This window comes from Hoplias malabaricus, chromosome 12 (assembly GCF_029633855.1).
Source record: "Hoplias malabaricus isolate fHopMal1 chromosome 12, fHopMal1.hap1, whole genome shotgun sequence".
Classification (NCBI taxonomy): domain Eukaryota; kingdom Metazoa; phylum Chordata; class Actinopteri; order Characiformes; family Erythrinidae; genus Hoplias; species Hoplias malabaricus.
Window position 1 is genome coordinate 30,935,123 of NC_089811.1, and position 25,496 is coordinate 30,960,618.

A 25,496-nucleotide genomic window follows, 5' to 3' on the forward strand; every position below is an offset into this window, starting at 1 on the left:
CCTTTGACTACATCCTTGGAAGGCACATCTTTCTCAAATTTTCCTCTTTAGAAAAAAACTTGTCCACTGTGATTATAACCATCAGATTAATCTGCTTGGTTAAGGGCTTGAAAAACAAATGATGTTAATGTTCCACATGTTGCATGTTGCACTAAAGAGATCTCCAGATCCCAGATGTTACACAGTGTTAGGGCTGGACAATAATTAATTATCAATATATAGCATAATATAACGTTTCAATAACAATATGGTTTTTAAACACATTTTCAATATATCAATTTGCAAGATTTCTGTCATACCAAGCACAGTGAAATCTGACTGCCTACCTGACATCATGTGTAGACTTCTTGATTGGATGTTGTCTTCTGCAGGGTCATAGTCAAACACCGAGCCAGGGTTGGTGCGCCACACACGCAAATCTGTGAATTGAACAGAGTAGACTTACTGCTGAGTTCTACTCAAACATGCTTTGAAATGAAAGGGTGTTTGTTTGCTGAGGTTTGCCATGTGCTTGGCTGAGCTGACCAGCAATGGTTTCCTGGTCATGTTCTACAGCGCGTCTCCTCTCCATCTCTACCACACGCCTCTGAATGCCGCGGTAGTTTATATCACTGAAGTCTTGCATGTTCCTCTTCACACGTTCAGTCACAAGGTCACTGGTGGTGGGAGTGAAGCTGCCCTTACTTTTCTCAAAGTCCTGGTGGTATCTCACCTGTTGGAGAACAGACTGCTCTTCAAAAGCTGGAAATGTTAATTGAGAAGCTTGAAAGTATTTATTTATCAAAAAATATAACAAATATTTTAACTGATGTTTTCATGTCTGATATCTATTTTTGGCCAAGCATTGGTCCTGCCCTGTGGAAACTTTGGCACTCTCCACCTTTGTTCTGACCTCCTCAATACAAAGAGCTGTGACCGCCCACAAAACATTGTGAATGCAAAATGGCAGACTGCAATGTAAAAGTTTAAGGGGAAAGCAACTATGCAAATATACCTCCACTGAGAATAAAAATTCTTCAACAACAACAGCCTCTGACAACTAGTGAAACAAGACAAGAATCAAAACTGGACCGGCTTTTCTGACATGAAGAATACTGCTGTTGAAAGCCTCCAACATAACTGCTGTGTGGCACTACTGGCACTACTCTAGTTCTCCTTATGACGTAAATACCTGCTCCCTCCACAGCTGTATGGCAGATTGTGAACTGAGAGAGAGGACATAAGCCTGAAGTTGGCTTTTCATTTGCCAGCTTCTTATTCAGATTTCCCATTCTCCTTTCAATGGTGCCCTAAATTAAATTTGTACAGGTGCGCTGCCTTATCATTTTTCATTCAGAGAGTTTACACAGCATTATATTTACATGTGTTTCTTAGTGTTAAAACACAGTGTAACTGCAGCAATATTTAAGTTGGAAAAGGAAAAATAAAAATCTTGTAAATGAGAAGGTAATGGCAGCTTCATAGAGCTGACTTGGAAAGCTTGCTTTCACTGGTGTTCAACTCTACTTGCCAGCGAAATGTCTCATTCAAACGCTGCTTTCTCCCATGCTCGTCAACTGTAGGACAGAGTATCCATTGAGCACATTAACTACAGTTGATCTCTCTGGACTTCTATATTTCTTGTGTTTTTTGTACTGTTCATGTTGCTGTGATTTTGGCTTCTGGTGTTTTGTGGACATATGTAAGTGCTTTGGGATAATGAAAAGTACTATATAAATATGATTTTTATCTCTACATTTATACTTACTACAATGTTCCGTGTCTGTTTTTATGAGTGACTGGCTAAAGTAACATAATGTTAACTGTTCCATTTTGCTTAGTGTCTATCCACATTCTCTCTGAGCGCTAAGCTCCTGAAAACCTGATGGGAAGGGGAGGCATGACAAGACAAGGGGATGGCTAAATAAGAATATTTGTTTGGGTCTAAGATTATTGTGCTCTAGTGTGACTTCTGGTGGCAGAATGTTAAGTGTTGCAGTATTAATTTACTGAGAACGACATATAGCAGATGTCTAATCTGAAATAATTCTATATGATTACATAAAATATTTTAAAATATTTATTAAATTCTTTTGTCTAATATTCAAATATTTTTCAGTGTTCTTCATATACCCTATATATTTTTTTCATAAAATTATAGCTTTAAACAGCACTTACCCCAGAGATGATGCGCTGGGTCTCTCTCACGCGTCTCATCTCCGGAGTGTCGAGCACAAAGGCTGCTTTACCTTGCACCTGCTTACGGAAACTGTCAGAGTACAGTACCTGGCAATATGAAAGGACAGAATGTAAACAATATACAGGATCTACTGTAGTATAATCTTCACTTATGTTGACAGGAAACAAGTGGCACTAAGACAGGCACAGAACATTAAAACCAGGGTTATTGCGATCTCACACAGATGAATTAGCAGAAAGTTCCACAGGGCTGGAGTTGTGTGTGTATCCCATTCCAAAGAAGAGCTACAGGACAAAGTGGGAACGTATTAAAGCCTAGTGAATGAAGGGGAAGTTAGCAAAATTCACAGCTATATTAAATGCATCACACTTAGCAGGTGGAAGAATAAAGTTAATATTATTAGCCACCTAAGCAAAAGAGGGAGTTAGATAGGTTATGTTGGACACTAGCTGTAAGGCATATGTCCTGTGGCTGAATACCGAGCTAATGTTTTCTTGGTTCCGTCTGACCCGCTCCATCTCTGGAGTAAAAACCACAGGAGTTCCTTTGGCAGAAGAGTCTTTATATAAAACCTGGAGTGAAGAAGAACAGCAGCCAGAGAGACTAGTCAGAAAGCACACTCACATCTAATATTTACATTCGCAACATCTCTGCTACAAAAGCAGTTGATATTGGCCAGCACTGACACAACAAACACAATTGACATCATTATATTTTGAGGTTATATTCCAAGTATACTACTGGCCTGAAGTACATGGACACAACACAGCATTGCAAATCCATATGGATTATTATGGAATTGGTCCCATCTTTGCAGCTAAAAAACTTCTAATTTTCAGGTTAGCCTTTGTACTATATTTTGAAACCTTGCTGTGAGGATTCCCTTCCATTCAGTCATAGTGAAACATGAAAGGCAATTCTCTAAACCATTGTCTCATAGATGGAAGGAAACAGTTGTCTAAAATCACTGCACTGTATTGCATATCACTGTAAAAACCATTATCACTGAATTAAACTGCTTTAGGACTTCCTGCACTGGAACTTGGAGACCAAGGCCAAACCACAAATTAGCCCCAGGTGATTATTCCACCTTCACTAAATTTAACATTTTGCATTTAGGCAGGAAGCACTGCCCACCAAATCTAGCACGTCCACTGCTCAAGAGACCTGTGGTCCGGTTATGTATATGAAGATTCTGGGCCTTGGAAACTCAGCCTGTACAGCTCCTAATGAACAGTTTGTGTGCAGGTATTGTTTCCACATGCAGTTTGTAAATCTACTGTTAATTTACCAAATAATAACTGCAGACAGACAATTTTACTTTGCTATGCGGTCAGCTGAAAGACATTCTCATTGAAAGCTAAGATCTTTTGATAGTGCCACACTGATCAACCCATGTTTCAATGTTTGACTGTGGAGACTGAAAGGCTGTATGCTTGATTAAATATACCTGGTATTAATAGATGTGGTTGAAATAGCCTATCCTAATTGGGTGTCCACACACTTTTGGCCAGGTAGTGTATGTATAACCCTTCAGAGAATGATTAAGGAAAGCAAATATAATAAGTAAGCAGATGGTGGTATATGGATATGATTTATAATTAATCAGATGAAAAAGGGAACTGGATTAGTTTCACAGTTTGGAGATTCTACATATGATTCTACATAAAAGGCTGAATTGGGATTCTGCTGATAGTTTAGGTATGGGTTGGTTTTGGTATAGAAATCTTCTGTAAAATGGGGATTTAGTATAAATGGGGGAACTGACAGGTTTATGCTTGTAATGACAGCAATAGGGGCTCTGATCTCAGTATCTGGCAGGGGATGAAATGGAACAATGGTTGGCAGTTATGGTGAAGAATGGATGGAGAGGAGGCAGCGTGGGAGTTCATGCGTTGATATAAACTCTGTGAAGCTTCCACTACCGAGCTGATGTTCTTCTGAGTCTCTCTGACTCGCTTCACTTCAGGAAGGTCTGGAATAGCTGTGGCTCTGCCCAGTGAGCTTTTGTACTTTATCTACCCACAGATTTGGTTCCATGCACATGGATCACAAGGAACATGAATAAAAAAATGAAGCAATTTTAGAACAAGAGCATTAAAAAGCAATAAACATGAAAATCTGCAAAGATAAACAGTGCTGGACAACAAGAAGACAGCCAAGAATTAGGGGAAATACAGATAGTGTGACGAGAAGAACACACTGATGTAAAACAACCAAACTACTACAAATCATTCATTCATTCATTCATTCATTATCTGTAACCGCTTATCCAATTCAGGGTCACGGTTACTACAAATCACCATCTCTAATTTGTCATAAACATTTTTTTAAATATTCAGCAACAAACAAACAAAGTTTCATAATTGGTCCACTCAATTCCTAGAAAGAAAACAATCTATTTGAATTATGTATGAACTTTTAGAAGAATTAGCGAAGAATTTGGTTTGTCATGAACTACATGGATGTTATAATAGATGTTACAAATCAAGGATATGCTGCTAGTCATTATTTAAGTAGGGATGCACAATGATATCCAAAGCTTACTGATACTGACAGATAATTGCTTGAACATAAAAATACTGGCTTTAGACAGAATTAAAAGGGAGATATTCCAAACCGATGTGTGATGATGTATTGTACTCCAGGTGAACAGAATGTTTAGGCAATGTTGGCTTCTGCATTTTTAAACCTTTAAAAATATGTTTGAGTAAGTAATACAGTCTCAAACCCTACAGTTTATAAATAACTATAGCTGGGAATTGGTATCACCATCATCATATGTTCTTTAACAATACTTAGTGTTGATGTTGGCCCAGAGTCCAGATATCCGTGCATCCCTAAGTTAAAGGGATATCTAGTGTTAACTATGGGAGGTTTATATATTTATCTAGGACAGAGGTGGGGAGCTAATAGTTTACAGCACAGTTTAATGATTTTTCTGCCGTAGAACATAAATTAAATCTGGTAATTAACCGGGAGTTCCCCATCTCTGGTCTAGGAGGGAAGGGGCACAAGGATTATGATGACAATGATAAATGGCTGGGATAGGGTCACACCGCAGTGTACCGTGCTAATATTTTGCTGATTGCGTTTAACCCTCTCCATCTCAGGTGTTTCTGACACAGCAGTTCCTCCTCCTAAATCTTCTTTGTAATGAATCTTAAAGCAAAAAAGTTTATAAAAATGTTATAAAACTTATTCCCAATATGTTAAACTTACAAAACTTGTAGACTTTAAGAAAAAGGTAATAGAAAAAATCTTCACTGTATCAAATTAAGCTGTAGGATTTAGGAGGTAATATATGATTGCAGGACGAATAAAAAAAATTGGGTAGGCATATTTATAATAAAGCTAAACAAACTCTACCGAGCTTATCTTCTTCTGAGTCTCCCGGACACGTTTCACCTCTGGAAGGTCTGGTATAGATATGCCTTGACTAGGTGGGTCCTTGTATTTGATCTATTCCATGTTTAAAATTAATATGTTGTAGAAAAGTTAAAAGAGACATCATAAAAAAACAAAACATGGCAAACACAGTGGTCATTGTATGCCAAACATTCAGAAATAATGTACAAAAGAAAAAAATACACAGCAATACTCAATATGAAAATGACTGAACGCTCAGGTATGGAGCATGCCATGTCACATTTATAAGTGAAATAGAGAGTTGGATTTTGGTTAATATAAAGTATGATATTTTTTGGAAGTGGTAGTAAATGATGTCTATATTTATATGAATTGTTCACACAACATTTACTGAAATTGACATGAAATGTATTAAGACTGAAAGGGTCTTGATTAAAATGATTTAAAAGGTTGAGTCCTCATTCTTAGTGGGCACTGAAAGGGGAGTAGTAGAAATGTCAGGATGATTGGGATAGGTTGGGATAAGGTCACACTTCAGTGTACCGTGCTAATAGCCTCCTGATTGCGTTTAACTCTCTCCATTTCAGGCGTTTCTGCAATAGCCGTTCCTTTCCCCAAATCCTCCTTGTATTGCAACTTAAAAAGTATACATGTAAAAGCATTATGACTGTTCGTTAGGGAGTTGGCAGATATTCCAAAGAGATGTCTAAAAATAACATTGCAACGTAAAAAACTGAGATATTGTGACATTTGACAGACATTCATAGAAGACCAACATGCACTGTAAAATAAGTGGAAACTATGAGGAGAAGCATAAATGTTTTAGCTCCTACATTGGTTAGAGCTGCTGATTCAAACAAAACCTTTTAACAGCAATGTTAAATTAACTGAAATCTCTGGGAATGTAATTAATAACTACTTCAAACATCTACATTATATAGGAATTAGGCTGCATGGCAGGGTCTGTTAACTTAAATTTGTAGTGAAGAAAAATGAAAAAAAAAAAGATAAAAAAGCAAGAATTCAAAAGAGAAAATGAAAAAAGTTTGTTGTTAGAAAAAAGGATTAAAAAAATGGAAAAAATATACTAAGCAAGCAGTAGGTACCAAGCTGAAATTCTTTGTATTTTCTTTAACACGAAGCATTTCAGGGGTGTCCTGTACTGCTGACACTTTGCCCTTACTGTTTTTAAGGTCAATCTGGTACTGTAGCTACAGAGAAAAAGAGCACAAATGCAGTTAAAAAATTCTGCAAGAAAAACAGTGCAAGAAAATATGGTAAATACATGTAAACCACTGCATTTAAAACATCAAGAATGATTTTAAAGATTCCTTGTGACTTCTCTTCAGCAAAGGACAAGATTCTAAAAACTACACTAGAAAGATTACATTTGCAATAAGGACAGAGACTCAGACCCAGAGACCACGGGACAAGTGAGTAGATGTCAGCTTCATGCTTTAACACTTACAGTGCTGAAGTTCCTCTGGTTTTCACGAACTCTCTGCATCTCAGGTGTGTCCAGAACAGGCACATAGTGAGACATGGTCTTCTCTGCCTCCTCTTTGTACTTTTTCTGTTAGAAAATTAAATGTATAATAATATGTATAAATGTATAATGAGGGAGGTCATTTCACAGACAGTCACAAACAAATTACCAACAGCATATTACATCATATTTTATAGGACACCCCAAACTACTACACTTAAGACCATACGAAGACAATACAACCCCATTACTACTTGTGCGCATATCTAAAAGTTTACTTTTTAAAAAAGTTTCTAAACCTAGTATTCTTGACTTTGGTTTGCTAAAATGTCTGTTTGGAGGCAAAATGTTATATTAACCACATAACATATGGAATGGATCTGAAAAAACAGGCCTAAATATACATTAAGTTATATAATGTATATAAGATAAGCTACTTAATTTCCTAATTATGAATTCTTAAAGGAGGTGGTTATGACTCTAATAGCATGAATTAATACTAATAGCATTCTGATTGGACCGCTCTACCAGCCTATTAACATCCTGCTGAAATAAAATTCGATATTACAATTATCTGTCCACAAATCTAATAGCATTAAAAAAATTATTCAGTTTCTGAGTTATAATCATTTGTACACAATGTAAACAAAAAACAAAATCTGAGAACTTGTGGGATGCCAATATTAGTTACAATATGCAAAGATAATGCTTTAATTTTCTATTAGTTAAAAGAATACCTGTACCAATAGACGAGTTAAACAAGCAAAATAGCAACTACATATATTAGTTAAAATATTTACTCTGCTGATTTAAGTTAATGAAATAAAAAATATATATACTTAATGTTCCAATATTATGTATACGAATTCTAATATAATTATATGTAATTAATCATGAATTCAATAATTTTCCAAAATTATTTTCAAAACCTAAAAAATGTCTTTGATTACCAACATTTAAACCCATAGTTTACTCAGTAAACCTTACCTGGCTCACAATGTTCCTGATCTGCTGAGCATGAATGATGTCAGGAGTGTCAATCACAGTTGTATAGGTGGCCCTGTCATGCTCTGCATTCTGTTTGTACTTAGTCTGTAAACAAAAAGAGGCTTCATTGCTTACAAGACAAATGGTTAACATGAACAGGGCAATGTGGATATGACATTGACACTGGGCGCTAATGACATTCAGTCATTTGTTCATTCATCCATTCATTCATTCTTTCTTTCAAGGACAGGACACTACCTGGATTCAGGGGTGCAAGGTAGGAATACACACTGGACGGGTTGCCTGTCCCTCACAGGATTTCACACACACACAGTCACTCACAGTTTCACTCATTTTTTAAAATTAAATATGATTGAATTCATTTAGCCCCCTCAAGGGTGTGTTCCTGCCTTGCGCCCAATGACTCCGGGTAGGCTCCAGACCCACCGCGACCCTGAACTGGATAAGCTGTCACAGATCAATTAATTAATTAATTAATCAATTAATTAATTAATTAATTAATTTAATTGTTTAAAAATAAACACCACTGTGCGACATGTCATTTTATGCCTTTTTAATTATAATCATACACAGGATAAGATATAAAATATCCTATGCCATTCCATTAGAGCTTCACATAGGGCCCACCATACTCTCTTCCTACCTACAGCCACAGAATTTCTGCACCTCAATACTAAAGTTGCTGTAGCCATTTATGATCCGTTCCCCAACTAGTTACATCTAGCAACATTTAATAGTATCCTACACATACCCACTAAGGTTGCAATAGCCATTTATGATCTGATCAGCAACCAGCTATCCTTAACAACTATGGATACTCATTGAACACAGCCCATGAGTACCCAAACCACTCACTGCAACACTAGCTCTTCACAGGGGTCATCATGAAGGCACCTCCCCTCTTTGGTGTTTCGCTGAATTAAGCCCATGAAACCTCCAGACACCTCCCAACAGTGAAGTCTGGCATCCCAGACCTACCAGTCCTACCTTACCCTTTACCATCAGCATCCACACTGGCCTCCCTGGTGATTAAGGCTGTACCTAGCCCCACTGGCACCGTTAATGCATGCTCAGTGCCACCAGTTCCATGTGATCTTTATGTGCTACATCACCAACAATCACAGTAGCACCTCTACAGTGCATTTCTCCAAGTAATCTGTGTTCTTCTTGTCGACAACCACTTAAATCACTGAGGATAAAAATACCATGGGCTTATTTTCATTGTGGTCCTCTTCACATAGGGCAAACAGACAAAAAAATGGGCAACACATCTGACAAAAAACATTAAAATACACCAAGATGACAGATATCTGGACAATATATTTTATATAATAATCTCAAATCAAGATAAAAATCAATGTTCCATTTGCTTACATATTGCTAGATAGCCATCTTTTAAAAATCCATTTAAATGCTCATTTATATGGACAGATTTTACATATCCATGTTTCACAAATGAAATTTGTGGAGCGTTCTCATGTAATTGGTTAAATACACTGGGACACTTTTTAATGATAGGTAAGCAACATCTTAACATACACAAGTCTTCTACTCTTAACCAATGCACTTTAAAGTATAAGTAGCCTAGATGTAACTAGATGTCATTTTAAAACATGCATTCATTCATTCATTGTCTGTAATGACTTATCCAGTTCAGAGTCACAGTGGGTCTGGTGCCTACCCAGAATCACTGGGCGCAAGGCAGGAACACACTCTGGAGGGGGCGCCAGTACACATATTCACACACACCTTTGGACACTTTTGAGTAGCCAATCCACCTACCAATGTGTAAAACCAGAGCACAAGGATGAAATCCACATGGACATGGGGAGAACACACCAAACCCCTCACAGATACTATTGCTATAATTATATAAATTATAATTGAGATTATAATTTTGGACTATAATTTCCTAGTCATACTGGCTATTTCTTTATACAATGGAATTACTCTTGCCATTTTGATGGCATTGGTATTGCACCTGAGGGTAAAGAAAAATGAATAGTATAAGTAACTTGGAGCGATATTCTCAGGAACATCTCTGAGAAATATTGTTGGTTAATTATTTAGCTTTGTACCTTTAGCAGTATTTAATTTGTTCAGCCTTTTAGAATCACTGCATCCAAAACTTTGAAAAAGACAAAAAGTTTCATATTCTACATTCTAAAATTTTCCTCTTAATAAATATTTACTTTTCTTAAACTCTGCAAAACTAACATTCCTTAATTCAATAGCCTTTAAGGTTTTACTACTAAGTCTTAAACAAAGACCTGCCAGTGGATTTCTGGTACATTCATACTAAACCTCTCAGTCAGTCTGAAGAGTCAGATAAGACTTTCAGATTTCATGCTGACAGATTTTGCACTGACCTGGCTGAGGATATCTGTGGCATTTCTTGCTCTCATGAAGTCTGGGGTGTCAGTAGCCAGTGCCAACATTCCTTTGCCCTTTATCTCTTGCTCCAATGCCTTCTTATATTCTCTCTGTAAAGGTTAAGAAAAGTTTAATGCTTGTCTGCTCATACAGCTGTAATGGAATTTTCAAAATTTCAAAATTATTCACTTTTGAGATAAACAAAGTCATTCAGAGTGTCTGAAACCTGGAGTAATAGAGAAACATACAGAGGAGAAGTACGCAAAGAGTGTTTGACAAAAAAGAAGAGTGACTTCCTTTTCACCATTTTTGAAAATATATTTGCATTGTAGATATCATGACCTCAGGATGCTATCACCACAAATGTAAAAAAAAAACCATCTCTGTCAGTAGATTTCTATTCAACAAACCATTTCACTTAAAAATTCTCTGAATGACTGTTCATATCTTTGTGACTTAATTAATCTGAAATTTTGAAAATATACTCATTTAAAAATACTCTAGGTTTGCAAAAGGTAAGGAACTATTAATAATTATGTTCAAATGCTGCAAATCTAGCATCAGAGGTTAAACAGCTTAATTAAGGAGTTCCAAAAAAAAAAAAAAAAAAAGAAAAATAGAAGATTTGGGGAAGGAAACGCTGTATGGTGGATTCCTGTTAGAAAATAAGAGTGGTATTAGAAACACAGAAGGGTTCAGAAATAAAGGAAAACATGTTTAAGTGGGAAGTTCTATGGTAGTAAACTTCTATTTCCAAACCTGGTTAGATGAATGTGTGGGGTGTTCCATTAGAAGAGTGGGTATTTTAGTGGTTAAGGAGGCTCAGAAGGACTAAGCACTTTTAGTGCAGCCCTGTTAGTGTGGTAAAGAGGCAAAAAAGATTGATGACATTATGTAGAAGATGAAGGAGGTGAGACAGGTTCACTTCACCTAGCACCATCCTACCTCATTCAGGATCTGAGTAGCATTCTTTGCTCTGATTAATTCAGGAGTTTCCTCCAGCACTGTAAGCCCTTTACCCTTCACCCCTTCCTCTAGATCCCTCCTATACTCTTTCTATAGGGTGGAAAAATATAAAGAGACTGCAGAGACAACACACAGCAAGGCAAAGACACACAATACTGTTCACATACAGGACTATGTCACCAAGCCTCCACTTTAAACCTGAGTGCAGGGACATAATTGTTAAATTGCATCTATTAAAAGTATTAATATTTTAAATAAATCAAATGTGTGCCTAATTAAAGTGGTGTATTTTGTGTTTTATGGCAGTAACAGTAATAAATCTTTTTCATTACAGCAAGTGAAATCTATTCCCTCCCTCCTTACCACTTTAGTGGCATACTTTTATTTGTAGACTATTTCTGAGCCTAAAAAGAACAAATAAATAAATTATATATAATTTAGCATGTAACTATGGCTCAGCTTGTGCTGTGCACAGCACAGGCAGCATATATCATTTTGTTTACATTTTATTATTATTATTATTATTATTTGACACTTTGAATGTCAGAACAAAGGCGTGGTGAATGTGGAAAATATCTAACAAACATACAAAAAATAATACAAAATTTTGAGGAATAAAAATGTTCAAAAACACACAAGTTGTAAGTACTTTACTTCGCTTGCTTGTAAGTACTTTAAAAACCAAAACAAACATTTAACAGAAATGTTAACTAAAAAGGGACACTCAGCGTTATCCAACATATAGGAGGGTGTCTGAAGAGAACATCAACGAAAGACACAACATACAGAAAACTTAAGACACAGAGAATTCTGAACACTCAGGAAAATTCAAAGGAAGGAAGGGATATTACTGAGTGTATTATGACTGGGTGGAGAACCATGCAACTAACCACAAACTGCGCACAACACGGGTGTGGCCAGGAACATCAAACTCACTTGCTGTATTAATACAGGGGTGTGGCTGTGGTCTTAGTATGATTACCAGGATGGGAAGAACAATATATAAACAAGTCCATCTATTACCTCACTAGCAATTTTGGTTGCATGTCTGACATGCACCATTGCAGGGGTGACCTCCAAGCCTGAGAGGTTCTTGCCTTTCATGTATTCCTCAAAGTCCTTCTTATAGTCTTTCTATCCACCGCAAAGATAAGAAAGTAAAAGACTCATGAAGCCTCAGTAAGACAGATGTAGGTTAACTGCTGTTGCCATGGTCATGACATGACACCAACTCATCATCCACATGTGTTCTACAGATCTATTTATGTTCAAATAATTCACCATATTTAAATGACTCAGGAAAAGACAAGAACATACAACATAAACACAAAACATACTTTACCATTCCCTTGGAGCCTGGGTAGAAACTGTGACTTAGTGGTGTTTACATATTGTCCATGATAATTATTATTAAAGGTGACATACTATAAAAAAAATCACTTTTTCAGTGTATGTGCAAGTGAATGTTGGGATTTGGAGCACCTCCTAACCCACAAACCGTAATAATTCAATAATTGTGGACTGCCTAAGACATGGGACAAAATGAACAATTCTGAATTTGCATTGCTTCTTACATCAAGCGCAGAGACTTCAAAACTTCCCTGCATCCTTGTCTGAAAAGCTCCAGTCATAGTCCATGTTTACGTGAGAGTGCAAAGACGAGGTAAAACAGAGCAAAACAAATGCAACTACAGTGGAGAATAGAGTCTTGTCAGTTTTGACATTACCAAAACTGTTAAAATAAAAAGCAGATACAGATTTTTTCTGTATTCATTAAAAGGTTAAAAAATCCCATATACAGACTAAATAAGGACCGAAAGGCCTAAATGCAAAATAAAGAAATTTTATGTGTAAATAATTCCCCACTGTTTTCCACTAAACACTGGCAGGATTTACCTGGCTCTGCATATGCTGTGCTTCCTTGGCGCTCACATAAGTTGGAGTTTCAAAGTCAAGCATGGCCTTGCCTTTCTCCTTCTCATACTTCTCTTTGTACTTCACCTGTATTTAGAGAGAGCCACAGAATGTAAGATATTTTTTGTAAAATGTGCCAATTAATGGTCAAAAAAATAATGATACATATATGACAACAAAAAACTATGGGTTGATTAAAATGTTCACTTTGCAAGCATAGGTTTTCCAAATGAATCTGTGAAATTGGTACAATGTTTACTGATTAAAATGAGGAATAAATCCACATCTTTCTTTCTCAGACACACACACACACACACACAGAGAGAGAGAGAGAGAGAGAGAGAGATAGAGAGAGAGAGAAAGAGAGAGAGAGAGAGAAATGCCCAGAATAGTAATGTAAGGTGGAGAGGGCAGAATAAGACTTACGTGACTCTGCAGCTCTGAAGCCTCTTTGTGATGAAGCTGCTCAGGTGTGTCAGGAATCATATGGTAGTGACCTTTACTCTCCTCAAATTTCTTCTTGTACTGGTACTGAGAGGGAATGCCCACCAAAGCAACTCAGTACAACAATTAAACTATTCCATTGTTCTGAACCACCTCTCACTCACGTAAACAAAACAGCACGATGAAAAATAAAATAGTAAAACATAAAAATGTATTTCAGGCAAAATACCCAGGAACAGTCCAGCCTGAAACTGCCATCATAGTCCTTTGGTAAGAAGGTTAGAAAAAGTTTGCCAAAATTTCACTTTTAATAAAACTGATCAAATGTAAAGTCTAAGTGCAAGTTAGTTTAAAAAAACACAAGGAAGAAAGGTTATCTGGGACCGAAGAAGGCAATTTTTGTTATTCTCAAAGGACACATAAAAAGTTAAATGTGTCTAAATGTGTTAGACTCGCATTAGGATGGCCTACAGTCACATGTAGGTGACGAAAGTAAAATCCAAATGTTAAAACTTGCAAGAGTGCTAGTAGGAGAGGTTTTAGGTCAGAAATGAGGAAGGTGAGGGTCACTACCAAATGATGTCCTTAAGGAATGGTTAGGTGTTTCAGGGGAGATACTTAATGAATGAGCTTTATGTCCACTGTACAATGTCTTAGGCCATTTTAGAAACTGGTACATAAATCTATTTATCTGGGTAGTACAAAGATTTTTTTAAAACTGCACATTGATTAGAACAAATACCTTTTTATTGTATAATTTGATTTAATCATTACCAAATGTGTAGGAGGTCGTGCCATCCACACAAAGAGTTAAGCCAGTTAGAACAAAAAAGGCTGAGGCATCACAAGAGATCAAACCATTGATCTCCAAATTATAGGGCCAATGCTTAGACTGCTGGGCCACAATTGGGTGGGTTTGAATAGACAGAAATGCACTTACTAAAAAGATAAATAGTTTAAAAAAATGCCATGGCTGCCTAAGACACATGGTACTGTGTTTTAAGGAAGGTAATGTAGATAGTTCTAATAAGAGTTATGCTTAAGGTATTACATGACTGGTTGTAGATGGTGTTTACACAATGTGAGAAGAATGAAAGAGGAAAATGTAGAGGGAGATGAAGTTGGTTATAATTATTTGTTTAAATCTTACATCACTGGACAGCTTGCTGGTGCTAAGACCGTGCTGCATGGACAGAGATTCAGCCATATCGGTCACAGGTTTATGGATCTTCTTCAGGTCACCTTTGTATTTCACCTGCCATAGAAGGCAAAAAGACACTGTATTAGCTTTGTATGTATATAAATATTTCTAAATATTTACTTTGAAATTAAAATAAGGGTTGCCTTGAAGTATAAAAGGAAGACAAACTCATTCTATAGTACACACCTCACTTGCAAGTTCATTGGCGTCCTTCAGAGTCTGATAAATCTTACTATTCTTCAAGTCATACTGGGGCTTCTTTCCTTTCAGCTCTTTGTCAAACTTTTCTTTATATTTCACCTTTATAAAAAAGGGAATTTAATTTTTAGATGATAACAGAGGTAAAGCAAAATGTCTAAGCCAATATAGAGATTCAGTTTAATATTATCATCTCAATAGCTGCATGCATTAAACAACACAGGAAACAGACCATATAGGTTGGCTAATTGGAAGGAAAGTCCAACAGAAATGAGTAGACAGATATAGGAGCTTGACAACTGGATGTGAGAGTATTTTTCACAGCAGATTATTTCTAGCTTCTAACCTTCATAATTCCACTGTAGAATGGTAAATTCAATGTATTTGAATTACACTTTCAGGCAACCTTGTTCAGATTATTTTTGTTATACCACCAGTTGGCAAGCTCAACACACAGGTCATAATTAACAGAAGCATCTTTCCATATATATACATATGCACATATATATGGTTTTAAATGGAAGAATATCCAGGCCCAAATCATGTCACCGAGATTTTGAAGTATCTGTAGAGGAACCAGGTTGTTTTGAAAGAACAAAAATCAAGCAGACAATTCTATGAGGAATATGCAGAACTAATAAACACATTTCAAATTTAATGTTTACTGAATATCATATCTGTCATTAGCAGAGGGTTCACAACGCCATCTAGTGCCTTGAGAAGCAACTGTGATGCTACTGCAAATGCTGTGAAATGATCTGCTCAGTCCTCATTTGAATAGTATGTGAGAGATGCAACAAATTACACACTGACATTGACTATGTTCATTAGATAGTCAGCACTTAGGCCATGAATATATGACAAGACCCTAAAAGACATCACTATGCTTGGCAACAAGGCAAAGGCTTGCATGACAAACACAACAATGGACATAGAGCAAACTCAGTGAGTTGGACAGTGGAATTTGAAAAAATGCAAAAACAAGGAAAAACTATTTGGAAAAATACATAAAATGTAAGAAATATACAGAATTGGAAAGGGGTGCAGCAGAGTCCATTTCCTTGAAAGTAACAGTGAGTGCCACAGGTCTATCATAGATCAATCAGTCAGTCAAGAAGAGAAGAGATACACAAGACAGACAAATACATCACTGGCCCTGGGGTTCAGGGACCCTCCTTACATCACTAGTCAGGGCACTCATTTTCTTAATGTGCCGCATCTGGGGGGTATCATAGGAGGCAGCTCCATGGAGGGAAGGCTTGGCCTCCACCTATAAAGCGCAGTGAGATGGCAAGGTGACAGTAATGAGCATGAAACAAGAATCAATGAATGGGAAAGGACAACAAATGAATTTAATGCTGGATAGATGAATATATTAGAAAAATGGGTCAATATGGGACAGAATGGGAAAAGTATACAGGGGTATACAGATGAAGGAGAGTTAAAGGACAGTATAAGACATTGCTATTAATGCTGATAGGCAAGAGAAGCGCTGATGGAGCGTTTAACACTACCAGCACAGTTATGATAAGCCTGCTGTTTAATGATGACATGCATACCTAATTAGGTAAATAGGGACAAAAGAAAACTAAAAATTACTTCACAATAATAAGGCATATGATTATTATCTCAACTTCACAAAAGAAAAGTGAATCTATGACCTTTGTTTAGAGGAAGCAGAAGGAAAGGAAAAGAGAAGTCACCTGACTGGTCAATTTGGACACTTCAGTGGCCAAGGCAATGTCAGGACGCCCGATCAGAGACCCTCCACGTCTGGCTTCCTCACGGGCCTTATCACGGTAACCCACCTACAGATGCAAAATTAAATGTGAAATAAAATGTGCAAATGTGTCTTCTGCATTAACTCATTTGTGGCAGTGAAGACGCACACACACACACACACACACACACTAGTGCACTAGGGCCAGTGAACATATACCCAGAGCAGCAGGGAGCAGTTCAGGGCACCTCAGCCATGGATTGAGGGGAGGATAGTGAGATTGAGACCTTCTGGTCCCAAACATGCTCCTCTAACCATTAGACCACAGTTGAATAGCAGTCAGTTTAACTAAAGGTCATTTGCATAATCACTACTCAAATCTATTATAAGAACAAAGCATTTTGCATGCATTTCTAATGATGGTCTAAAACATAGAGAAACGTGAGTACCTCACTGATGAGCTTGGCAGCTTGGGTAGCTTTCCTAATGTCTGGACGGTCAGCAACAGGGGTGTAGTGCAATTTGGCCTTGGCCTCTTGTTTGTAAGATATCTGCAAAAGGAAATGGTGGTAAACTTACTGAATACTAACAATCTAATGGTCTAAAAGTGTTGACATGGAAACTCATTACAATCTTTAGTTTACTGGATGACACTTAAAAGCTTACTATTTTGGCCAAATATACTCACATTGCTCTGGTTTCTGGCCACATCCATGGCATGCTGCACATCAGGTGGTACAGTCATATTATTGTACTCAGACTTGCCTTTCGCCTTTTCAAACTTCTCCTTGTACAGTTTCTATAGAAAATATAGAATATGAGATAAAGGTGAAACTCACTCTGTCACACTCTGGCACTACTACCTCCCTAGAATTGAACAATCTTAGCACCAGTACTCACAGCACTTGTGATTTTGCCCATTTCCTTGCTATGGGCTGTCTCACGGGTTTCGGGCAGAGTGGTGAAGAGGCCAGACTGGAGTTCCTTCTTGCTGGCCAGCTTGTATTTGCTCTGCAAAGGAATATTAAATTATGTGACAATGCAGTTTGTAAGTAAGCATATGCATATTGAATCGATTTAAATACACCCTGTGCAAATGATCTACCTCAGAAACCAGGTTAGCCACGGATTTAGCATGTAGTATCTGAGGGGTATCAGGGACTGCCTGATACTGGCCCTTGGATTCTTGATACTTTTGCTTGTATTTCACCTGGTGAGCAAATCCAAACAAACAAATACAAGGTACAACTTTCATACAAGTCTGTCAAATGATATTTTGCAGTCATTAAGGCATGAATGGTTTTGATATTTACATCACTGGAAAGCTCAGAGTTCTGCTTGGCCAGAAGTGTGTACTTATCATCTGCGACAGGCAGCACACAGCCTTTCATCAGCTCCTTGTCGTACTTGTACTCAACCTATAAAATGTGAAAGGTTGGATTCATATTCGATGTAATTTATTCTCATAGCATCTTGGTTACAATAGATCACGAATTCAAACAGCACTAACATCACTCTGCTGGACGTTGATCTTTGAAGCATGTACAAAATCAGGTCTGTCCACAGTCCAAATCCACTTATTTTTGGTGGCTTCATATTTCTTTTTGTAGTCAAGCTGCAAGAGAAAGAGAAAAAAGATGGAGCTTTTTGATCTTTTGGAAGATTAAGAAAAATATACTTTCCAGCATTTGCTGAGGGAGTTCAGTTTCAGTGTCAACTTACATTGCTGATGTTCTTGTATGCTTCCTTTGCAGCACGGATGTCGTAAGCGTCAGGAGCGATGTTGATCTGAGCTTTGCTTTTTTCATACAATTCTTTATATTTCAGCTGTGAAAGAAGAAGTTATGTGGGTTTCAGGAGGATCAGTTATTTATGACTTGCACTGATATGCTTTAAACACAGAATTGCAAAACTTACATTGCTGGTGATCTCCTTGACCTTCCTCATGTGCTGGTTAAGAGGAGTGTCATGACCAAGAGTATATCCTCTAGCCTTATTTTTGTTATACTCCATCTTGTAAATGATCTAGAAATGGAAGATACATGTGTAAAATTGTATTCTTTATCCTAACATATTAATTTAATAAAAATAAACACAGATCTAACAGATATTTATCAATTAGTTACAGAATTGAGGAGAAATACTGAAAATGGCTTACATCACTGATTTGCTTGCTGCGCTTATGGACATGGTGCTCAGGTGTGTCCAGCACAGATGTGAATTTAGATTTGAGACGCTCATACTGCTCCTTGTACTTCCACTGAGGAAGTAGGAAAAAGATAACATGTTCAAGTTAGGGTCAGTAAATTCCCACAACATTATTTATTAAGAATGTTTGTACTACTCATGAATATAATGTAAAAAAAAAAAACACTTAGTAAAATAACAGCAAGTTCATAGCAATTTGATTTCCTGAGGATTATTTTTTTGAGGTTTCCACATTTTACTATCACAAAAACCATTACTGACTCCTATTACATATTAGGTATAGTGGTTTTGGATATAAAATGTGTTAACCAGGACTACAAACATGCTCATGTATGTATTAGATATTTGTTATTGTGAAGAACAATCAAGCAAGACAATATTAGTCTGAACACACAATCATACATGCTTAAAAAAAGCCCAATTTGGAGGCAGAAAGCAACTTCAGACTACATTACATGAAAAGACAGCAATACCGGTACTCTCTTCTGGACCTACTGTTCCTCTGAGGAAAAACTAAACCAAGAATTGCATCATCTTCTGTTATTCTAAGGTTTCTGTTTTATAGCAGCATATTACTAGCTTAAATATCAGGATCTACGTATCTGATATAGCTATTAAAGCAGATTTTATTGTCATTTTTATTAGATATTATTGTAACTTAAATACAAGCTAAACAAGTAATTCTACATTTAAAGTGAATGTGCAAATGAAATGTTGCTTTCTTCAACGGATTCTTCCACCTCACACTGGACAGATGATATATGAATGATTATGAAGTAATGAGATGATGAGATAGCATGGCTTTAAGTAGTAATGATGATACCACCAAACCACAAACTGTGGAGTTATGCACAGAGAATGGAGGCATTAGATTTCTTGGTGGCCTGTGGGATTGCTTCCCAGCAGATGTTTACCTTACTCCACATGCCAGAGTTGTATAAGGCGTTCAGAATGTCAGGACGGAGCAGCTCATTGCAGCCGCTCTTGAGCAGCTCTTTGGCCCTGAATTTATACTTGTTCTGTCCACAGAGGAGACATACAACACATACAGACACAGAGGTCATGCTACACAAGTAAGGGCAGAAAAACAGAAGAGGGGAACCGGACTGTCCAGAGAGTGTTGCTCTAATATCAATCTGTTATTTCCAGATAGGAAATCCCTATAAGCTCAATCAGTAATTCTGCAGTTTAAATTAAGGGCTTTCTGAGGCAGAACAACTCTTAATAGCTAACTTCTCTTTCATTTTAAGGACAGAAATGGTACTAGATTACTGTATTTTCTGGAGAATACAGACTGATATTATGCTGCACACTCAAAGAACTCAATAAGAGTCATTTGCATGGCACAATAGTAGGCACCTAAGAAAGAGAATAAAACATAAATTAGTGACATCATAACCATGCGACAGAACCCTCCAGCAGGTCTGATCTGGCCTCATGCTCGGGACCCTGAGGCAGGCTGAAGCTGGGGGCTTTACCTGGCTCATCTTGCTGTTCTCTTTAGCCAGTATGTTTCTAGGGTCATCTACAACTATGGTGTACTTATCCTTAGTCCTCTCATAATCAGCACGATAGGATCTCTGCTCAGAACATTAAAAGAACAGTTAAAGACACCTGCCTCCAGTTCAAGTGAAGCTAAGAACCTCTTCCATGAGAATTAGAAATTCACAATGGTAAGCAATGGAAACGAAATATACATACAAAGAAAATACCATGTGTATACAGTAATTAAAAAGCATTTCATCACCATAATGGGACATCCATGTATCCATGTGAAAATTTACCTTGTAACCATTTTAGATGCAGAGAAAGAAATACATGTTTAAACAGAAAACATTATAGCAAATACAAAATAATATAGGATTTATTTATTATCATTATTAACAATAAATTCAGATCATTTAGATTAATACACATAGCAAGAAAGTTTGCTTTTTAACTTACATCATTGGACAACAGAGAAGCATTTCTGACAGCTGCAAAGAAGGGTGTGTCACATGTGTACTTGAAGTTGCCTCTGTTTTTCTCATATGTTGCTTTGTAAAGCCTCTGTTAACAGAAGAGAACATACATGTCAGATATTTTGCCCATTTAGAAATGTAAATATTCCTTTGTTTCTCAGCATTAGTTATATTTAAAAATGTGATAAAAAAATCAATAATTATATACATTTAGTTTTTACCTCACTGTAGAGGGTCTTGTTTTGCTCAGCTTGTACCAGCAGAGGTGTGTCCCACACATAGCAGCCAATGCCCTTGAGCCACCCTAGATCCTCTTTGTATTTGACCTAATATGAATGAGAAATTGCAACTAGCATGTTCAACAAACAACTGAAAATTTTCATGATTGTAATGAATATTATATTGACAGGAAATTGGCAAAATCTCACAGGAAATTGGCAAAAAGATCTGTGATACTCACATCACTGATGCAGTCTCTTACTATCCTGCTGTGGAAGAATTCAGGACGGTCTGGGATGGACTTCCAGGTGCCCAGTGAGTCAATGTACTTCTCCCTGTACTTAACCTGTGATTGGGCCAGAGGTAAGACATTAAACAGGCCAGACCAAACCCCATAGCATTTACAATGTAGGACAAAACACTTCACTGACCTCACTGATGTCATCTCTGACTCGCTTAGCGCAAACAATGTCCAGGGCATCCTTGACTGTGTGATAATGTCCCTTGGACAGCTCAAATGTTTCCTTGTAACGTAGCTAGATAAAAAAAAAATATTATTATCAGGTCTCTATGATCAACAACAACAACAAAAACAACAACAACAACAACAACAACAACAACAAAACAATCAAAGGTTGCACACCAAGTAAGACATGTACTTACATCACTGGAATTAAGGTAGGCCTTTTTAGCACGAATCAGGATGGGTGTGTCATGGATAGCAGTGTACCTATGCTTCATTTTTTCATATTGTTCTTTGTACTTGTTCTAGAGGTGGGAAGAAGTTGCATGTAAATATTTATAAAAAAATGTGAAAGTGTAATATGGAAATAATTTCACAAGTGGGTTAAAAATGGGGCATACCTCACTGTATACCACCTTCATAGATCTGGCATGGTTCAAGCTGGGAGTCTGTGATTCAGGAGTGTAAAATGCTCTCTCTTTAGAAGCCAAGTCAGTGTACAACCACTGTAAAAGGGACAGACATATACTAAATAACTGAAAAAACCTTCAGTAACACAGTGCAAGAAACAGTGCTATTCCTGAAATTAAAGAGGAAGTTGTTTTGTAAAGCATCCATGTAATAATCTTTCTTGAATTTCTACTGAATAACCCAAAGTGGGTTAAAATGTATAAACAAGTGGAATAAAAATGTATAAAATTACTTTACCTTGTTAGAAAGGGTCTGGGCCCATTTGGCTCTCTTAATTTCTATAGAATCTACAGTAGTTGTGGCCTTGGTCTTCTGTATGTTGCCATCAGCTTTGTACACAAGCTTGAAAAAGAAGAAGACAGACATTAAAGTTAAGGTATAAAACGTTAACTGACAACTTGGTATATCTGCAGGGCCAGGACTTTGAAAGCAATAACAAACAACTCACATCACTTATGTGGGTCTTCAACTCTGACACACGCTGGTATTCTGGAGTGTCCAAGACCACAGAGAAGTGGGCTAAGTTCTTTTTGGCCTCAACGTTGTATGAAGACTTGAGGGTGGAAAAAGATGTATTTAGAATTAAGAACTCATAGTCATTTGAATCAAACATATTAACATACATATATGTTAGATGCTAATCAAATTTTTATAGTTACCCTGAACTTGGTGATTTCGCGGATGCGCACCAACTCAGGGGAGTCAAACATAAAGCAGCCAATGCCTCTCAGCCAACGTAGATCCTCTTTGTATTTAAGCTATTAAAAATCAAAGTAAACAAAGTTAATAGGAAAAATGAAAATGCTATACAATACAGTTAGAAATGTTTCAAATATTTGGCACATAATAATAATAATAATAATATTGAAAGTTTTGCTTTAATAACAAAATCAATAACACCACATATTTAATGTGAAGTACACAATTAGGGTGCAATTCCTATACATTTGCACCTTAAAGTATCTCAAAGAGCAAAACGAATGACTATAAGCAAAAGTAAAACCAAGCAAACAAACAAACAGCACAACATCACAATTAAAAACAGTTAATATATCTGTAAAAAAATATTTAAATCTGGTTATTAAAACCTTTTTTAATTATGATCGGTGATTATTATTCCAATGGGTGCTATTTCCGAATTTGGGAACTATTCTTGGAACAATGTAAATGAATGCCACAAACAGAATGAAATAAAAAAAAAACCCAGAAAAACTATAAAACATTTAATTAGTCGAATTTATATTGTTATGTAGCAATTTGTTATAAAGAATATTTTGACAGGCTGTACATACATCACTGTTAAGTTCATTGACGTGGAAGCAGTGCATCAGCTCTGGGGTGATAGTCATGGGCAAAAGTGTTCCTCTGCTGTTGTAGTATTTTTCCTTATAACGAACCTATTGAGAATCACAGATGGGTAGTGTCAATGGTGAAATTCACAGAAAGAAACTTATAGAACCAAAACAATGAAACAGTTCTAAGAAGTGCTAAGTGAAAACATCAAATATATGATACTCACATCACTGATGGCCTCTTGGGTAGCCTTAACCTGGTTTATCTCAGGAGTGTCATACACTGAGTGAACCCTATCCTTTTCCTTCTCATACTGTGCACGGTAAAGTCGCTACAAGAAAACATAAATAAAATAATGTAAAAACCAGAAAGAGCAGTATCAAAACATAAGGGTTTGTGATGTGATGTATGCGATTATTTGTCTTACTGAGTTGATGATCTGGTTGGTCTTTCTGATGTTCACAAAATTGACACCATTGGGGTCCAGTTTATAGCTCTTGGCTTTCATAAGTTCATAAGCTTCCTTGTACTTCACCTGTAGATGTAGCAGTTACACTCATGTTGAGACATAATGACAGCATCAGATAAACATACCTTGAACATAGTCATGTTATTGTGCCTTACATTGCTGGCGATGATGCTGCCTGCCTTGGCATGTTTGTTAAGTGGTGTGTCATAGGGAAGAGCATAGCCAGTGGGCATGAAGCTCTTGTTGGCCTCTTTGTAAATGGCCTGGAAACAAGAAATAAATATTAGTATAATCAGAGGATGACTCGAAATACTGTGATATATTTAAATAAAGGCAATAGAGCATTCTTACATCACTTTGAATGTAGTTGGCCATACGAGCCCTTTCTGTGTCAACAGTCACAGCAGGAGCAGTGTTTTTACCCTTTACATTTGTCACATAGTCACTGCGATAGTTGAGCTGAGAACAGAAAGCACAGGGTAAGCATTTTCTGCATCACTTAGAAATCTGAAACAATTGCTGACTGAAAAATCACATTGAAATTTAAATCTGAAGTTGATCAGCAACATTTATTAGCATTTAAACAAACATACCTCACTTAGATTCAGGGCGCTCTGTTTGCATGTCTCATACACAGGGGTTTCTGTCACAACTGAGTAGTTCTTGAAGTGCTCAATTCCCTTAGCTCTGTAAAGTGCCTGAAACAGTCAATTAAAAAGCATTGTAAATTTAGGAGATAAAGAAGCCACGTGAATAATCACAGAGAGACCCCTGAGGCCAGGGGAAGGGTCCATGCATACCTCACTCTGCAGCTTCATGGCTTGCTTGCAGCGCAGAATCTCAGGAGTGTCCCAAACATAGCAGCCGATTCCCTTCATCCAGTGCATGTCATCTTTATAGAAAATCTGAAAAAATAATTGGTACAAGGCCATGTCAGGGAAAAGTTTGCTCCAATTTTCTTTTCACAGTAACAACTCGTGTTGTTATATAAGAGAGGCACCTCTATTGGTGAAATATTTTTACTCACATCACTCAGCTGCTCATTGACTTTACGGGCGTGCACGTAGACCTGCATGTCAGGTAGACAGATCCATTGGTGCAAGTATTTACGGTAATCTACTTCACTGATCATTTTCTGAGTGTTGCGGGAGGCCACCACATCCAGCATGTCAGGGGGCACATGGATCTTGGCCTTGGTCTTTTCCCAGTTTTGTTTGTACAGGCGCTGTTAAAAAGATGGAGATAAAGCAATTAGAACCCAAAGATTACTGTGGTCTGTAAAACCACAGGAATATGTCTGTATTTTAAAGAAAGGAACACCTCACTTACATCCAAGTTGAGTTTACCAGCCTTAATGCATCTGGCAGTGGCTGGGTCATCCTCTAGGCACTTAGGCAGGCTGTAGAGAGACTTAAATTTCTCATAATCCTCCTTGTATTTCACTTTGCTTAAGACGGCCTTCTGCTGTTTGGCATGGACCAAAGCATGAGAGTCATGAGGGATGCTGTAGCTTTTAGCCTTGATCCTGTCCCAAACAGCTGAATATGCTTTCTG

General features: G+C 37.1%; 1 protein-coding gene across 1 annotated transcript in view; it reads right to left on the bottom strand.

Annotated features, from left to right (window-relative positions):
* The window catches only part of neb (nebulin), a 64,674-nt gene that overhangs the window by 2,618 nt on the left and 36,560 nt on the right, over nt 1-25,496 (bottom strand). Inside the window, exons 87-133 of the mRNA XM_066686065.1 lie at nt 25,272-25,493; nt 24,970-25,167; nt 24,743-24,847; nt 24,536-24,640; nt 24,294-24,401; nt 24,098-24,205; nt 23,901-24,008; nt 23,700-23,804; nt 23,473-23,577; nt 22,840-22,938; nt 22,629-22,733; nt 22,418-22,522; nt 22,111-22,215; nt 21,910-22,014; nt 21,678-21,782; nt 21,488-21,592; nt 21,249-21,353; nt 21,011-21,115; nt 19,981-20,085; nt 19,017-19,118; nt 18,776-18,883; nt 18,581-18,685; nt 18,369-18,473; nt 18,172-18,276; nt 17,964-18,068; nt 17,759-17,869; nt 17,547-17,657; nt 17,308-17,409; nt 16,842-16,946; nt 16,319-16,402; nt 15,127-15,240; nt 14,890-14,994; nt 13,278-13,382; nt 12,405-12,515; nt 11,361-11,471; nt 10,412-10,525; nt 8,022-8,126; nt 7,017-7,121; nt 6,655-6,759; nt 6,092-6,184; nt 5,549-5,641; nt 5,249-5,341; nt 4,105-4,197; nt 2,659-2,751; nt 2,158-2,265; nt 526-712; nt 327-419 (exon numbers count right to left, since the gene is read on the bottom strand). Of these exons, the coding sequence (XP_066542162.1) occupies nt 327-419; nt 526-712; nt 2,158-2,265; nt 2,659-2,751; nt 4,105-4,197; nt 5,249-5,341; nt 5,549-5,641; nt 6,092-6,184; nt 6,655-6,759; nt 7,017-7,121; nt 8,022-8,126; nt 10,412-10,525; nt 11,361-11,471; nt 12,405-12,515; nt 13,278-13,382; nt 14,890-14,994; nt 15,127-15,240; nt 16,319-16,402; nt 16,842-16,946; nt 17,308-17,409; nt 17,547-17,657; nt 17,759-17,869; nt 17,964-18,068; nt 18,172-18,276; nt 18,369-18,473; nt 18,581-18,685; nt 18,776-18,883; nt 19,017-19,118; nt 19,981-20,085; nt 21,011-21,115; nt 21,249-21,353; nt 21,488-21,592; nt 21,678-21,782; nt 21,910-22,014; nt 22,111-22,215; nt 22,418-22,522; nt 22,629-22,733; nt 22,840-22,938; nt 23,473-23,577; nt 23,700-23,804; nt 23,901-24,008; nt 24,098-24,205; nt 24,294-24,401; nt 24,536-24,640; nt 24,743-24,847; nt 24,970-25,167; nt 25,272-25,493 (5,179 nt within the window). The remainder of the gene's footprint in view (nt 1-326; nt 420-525; nt 713-2,157; nt 2,266-2,658; nt 2,752-4,104; nt 4,198-5,248; nt 5,342-5,548; nt 5,642-6,091; nt 6,185-6,654; nt 6,760-7,016; nt 7,122-8,021; nt 8,127-10,411; nt 10,526-11,360; nt 11,472-12,404; nt 12,516-13,277; nt 13,383-14,889; nt 14,995-15,126; nt 15,241-16,318; nt 16,403-16,841; nt 16,947-17,307; nt 17,410-17,546; nt 17,658-17,758; nt 17,870-17,963; nt 18,069-18,171; nt 18,277-18,368; nt 18,474-18,580; nt 18,686-18,775; nt 18,884-19,016; nt 19,119-19,980; nt 20,086-21,010; nt 21,116-21,248; nt 21,354-21,487; nt 21,593-21,677; nt 21,783-21,909; nt 22,015-22,110; nt 22,216-22,417; nt 22,523-22,628; nt 22,734-22,839; nt 22,939-23,472; nt 23,578-23,699; nt 23,805-23,900; nt 24,009-24,097; nt 24,206-24,293; nt 24,402-24,535; nt 24,641-24,742; nt 24,848-24,969; nt 25,168-25,271; nt 25,494-25,496) is intronic.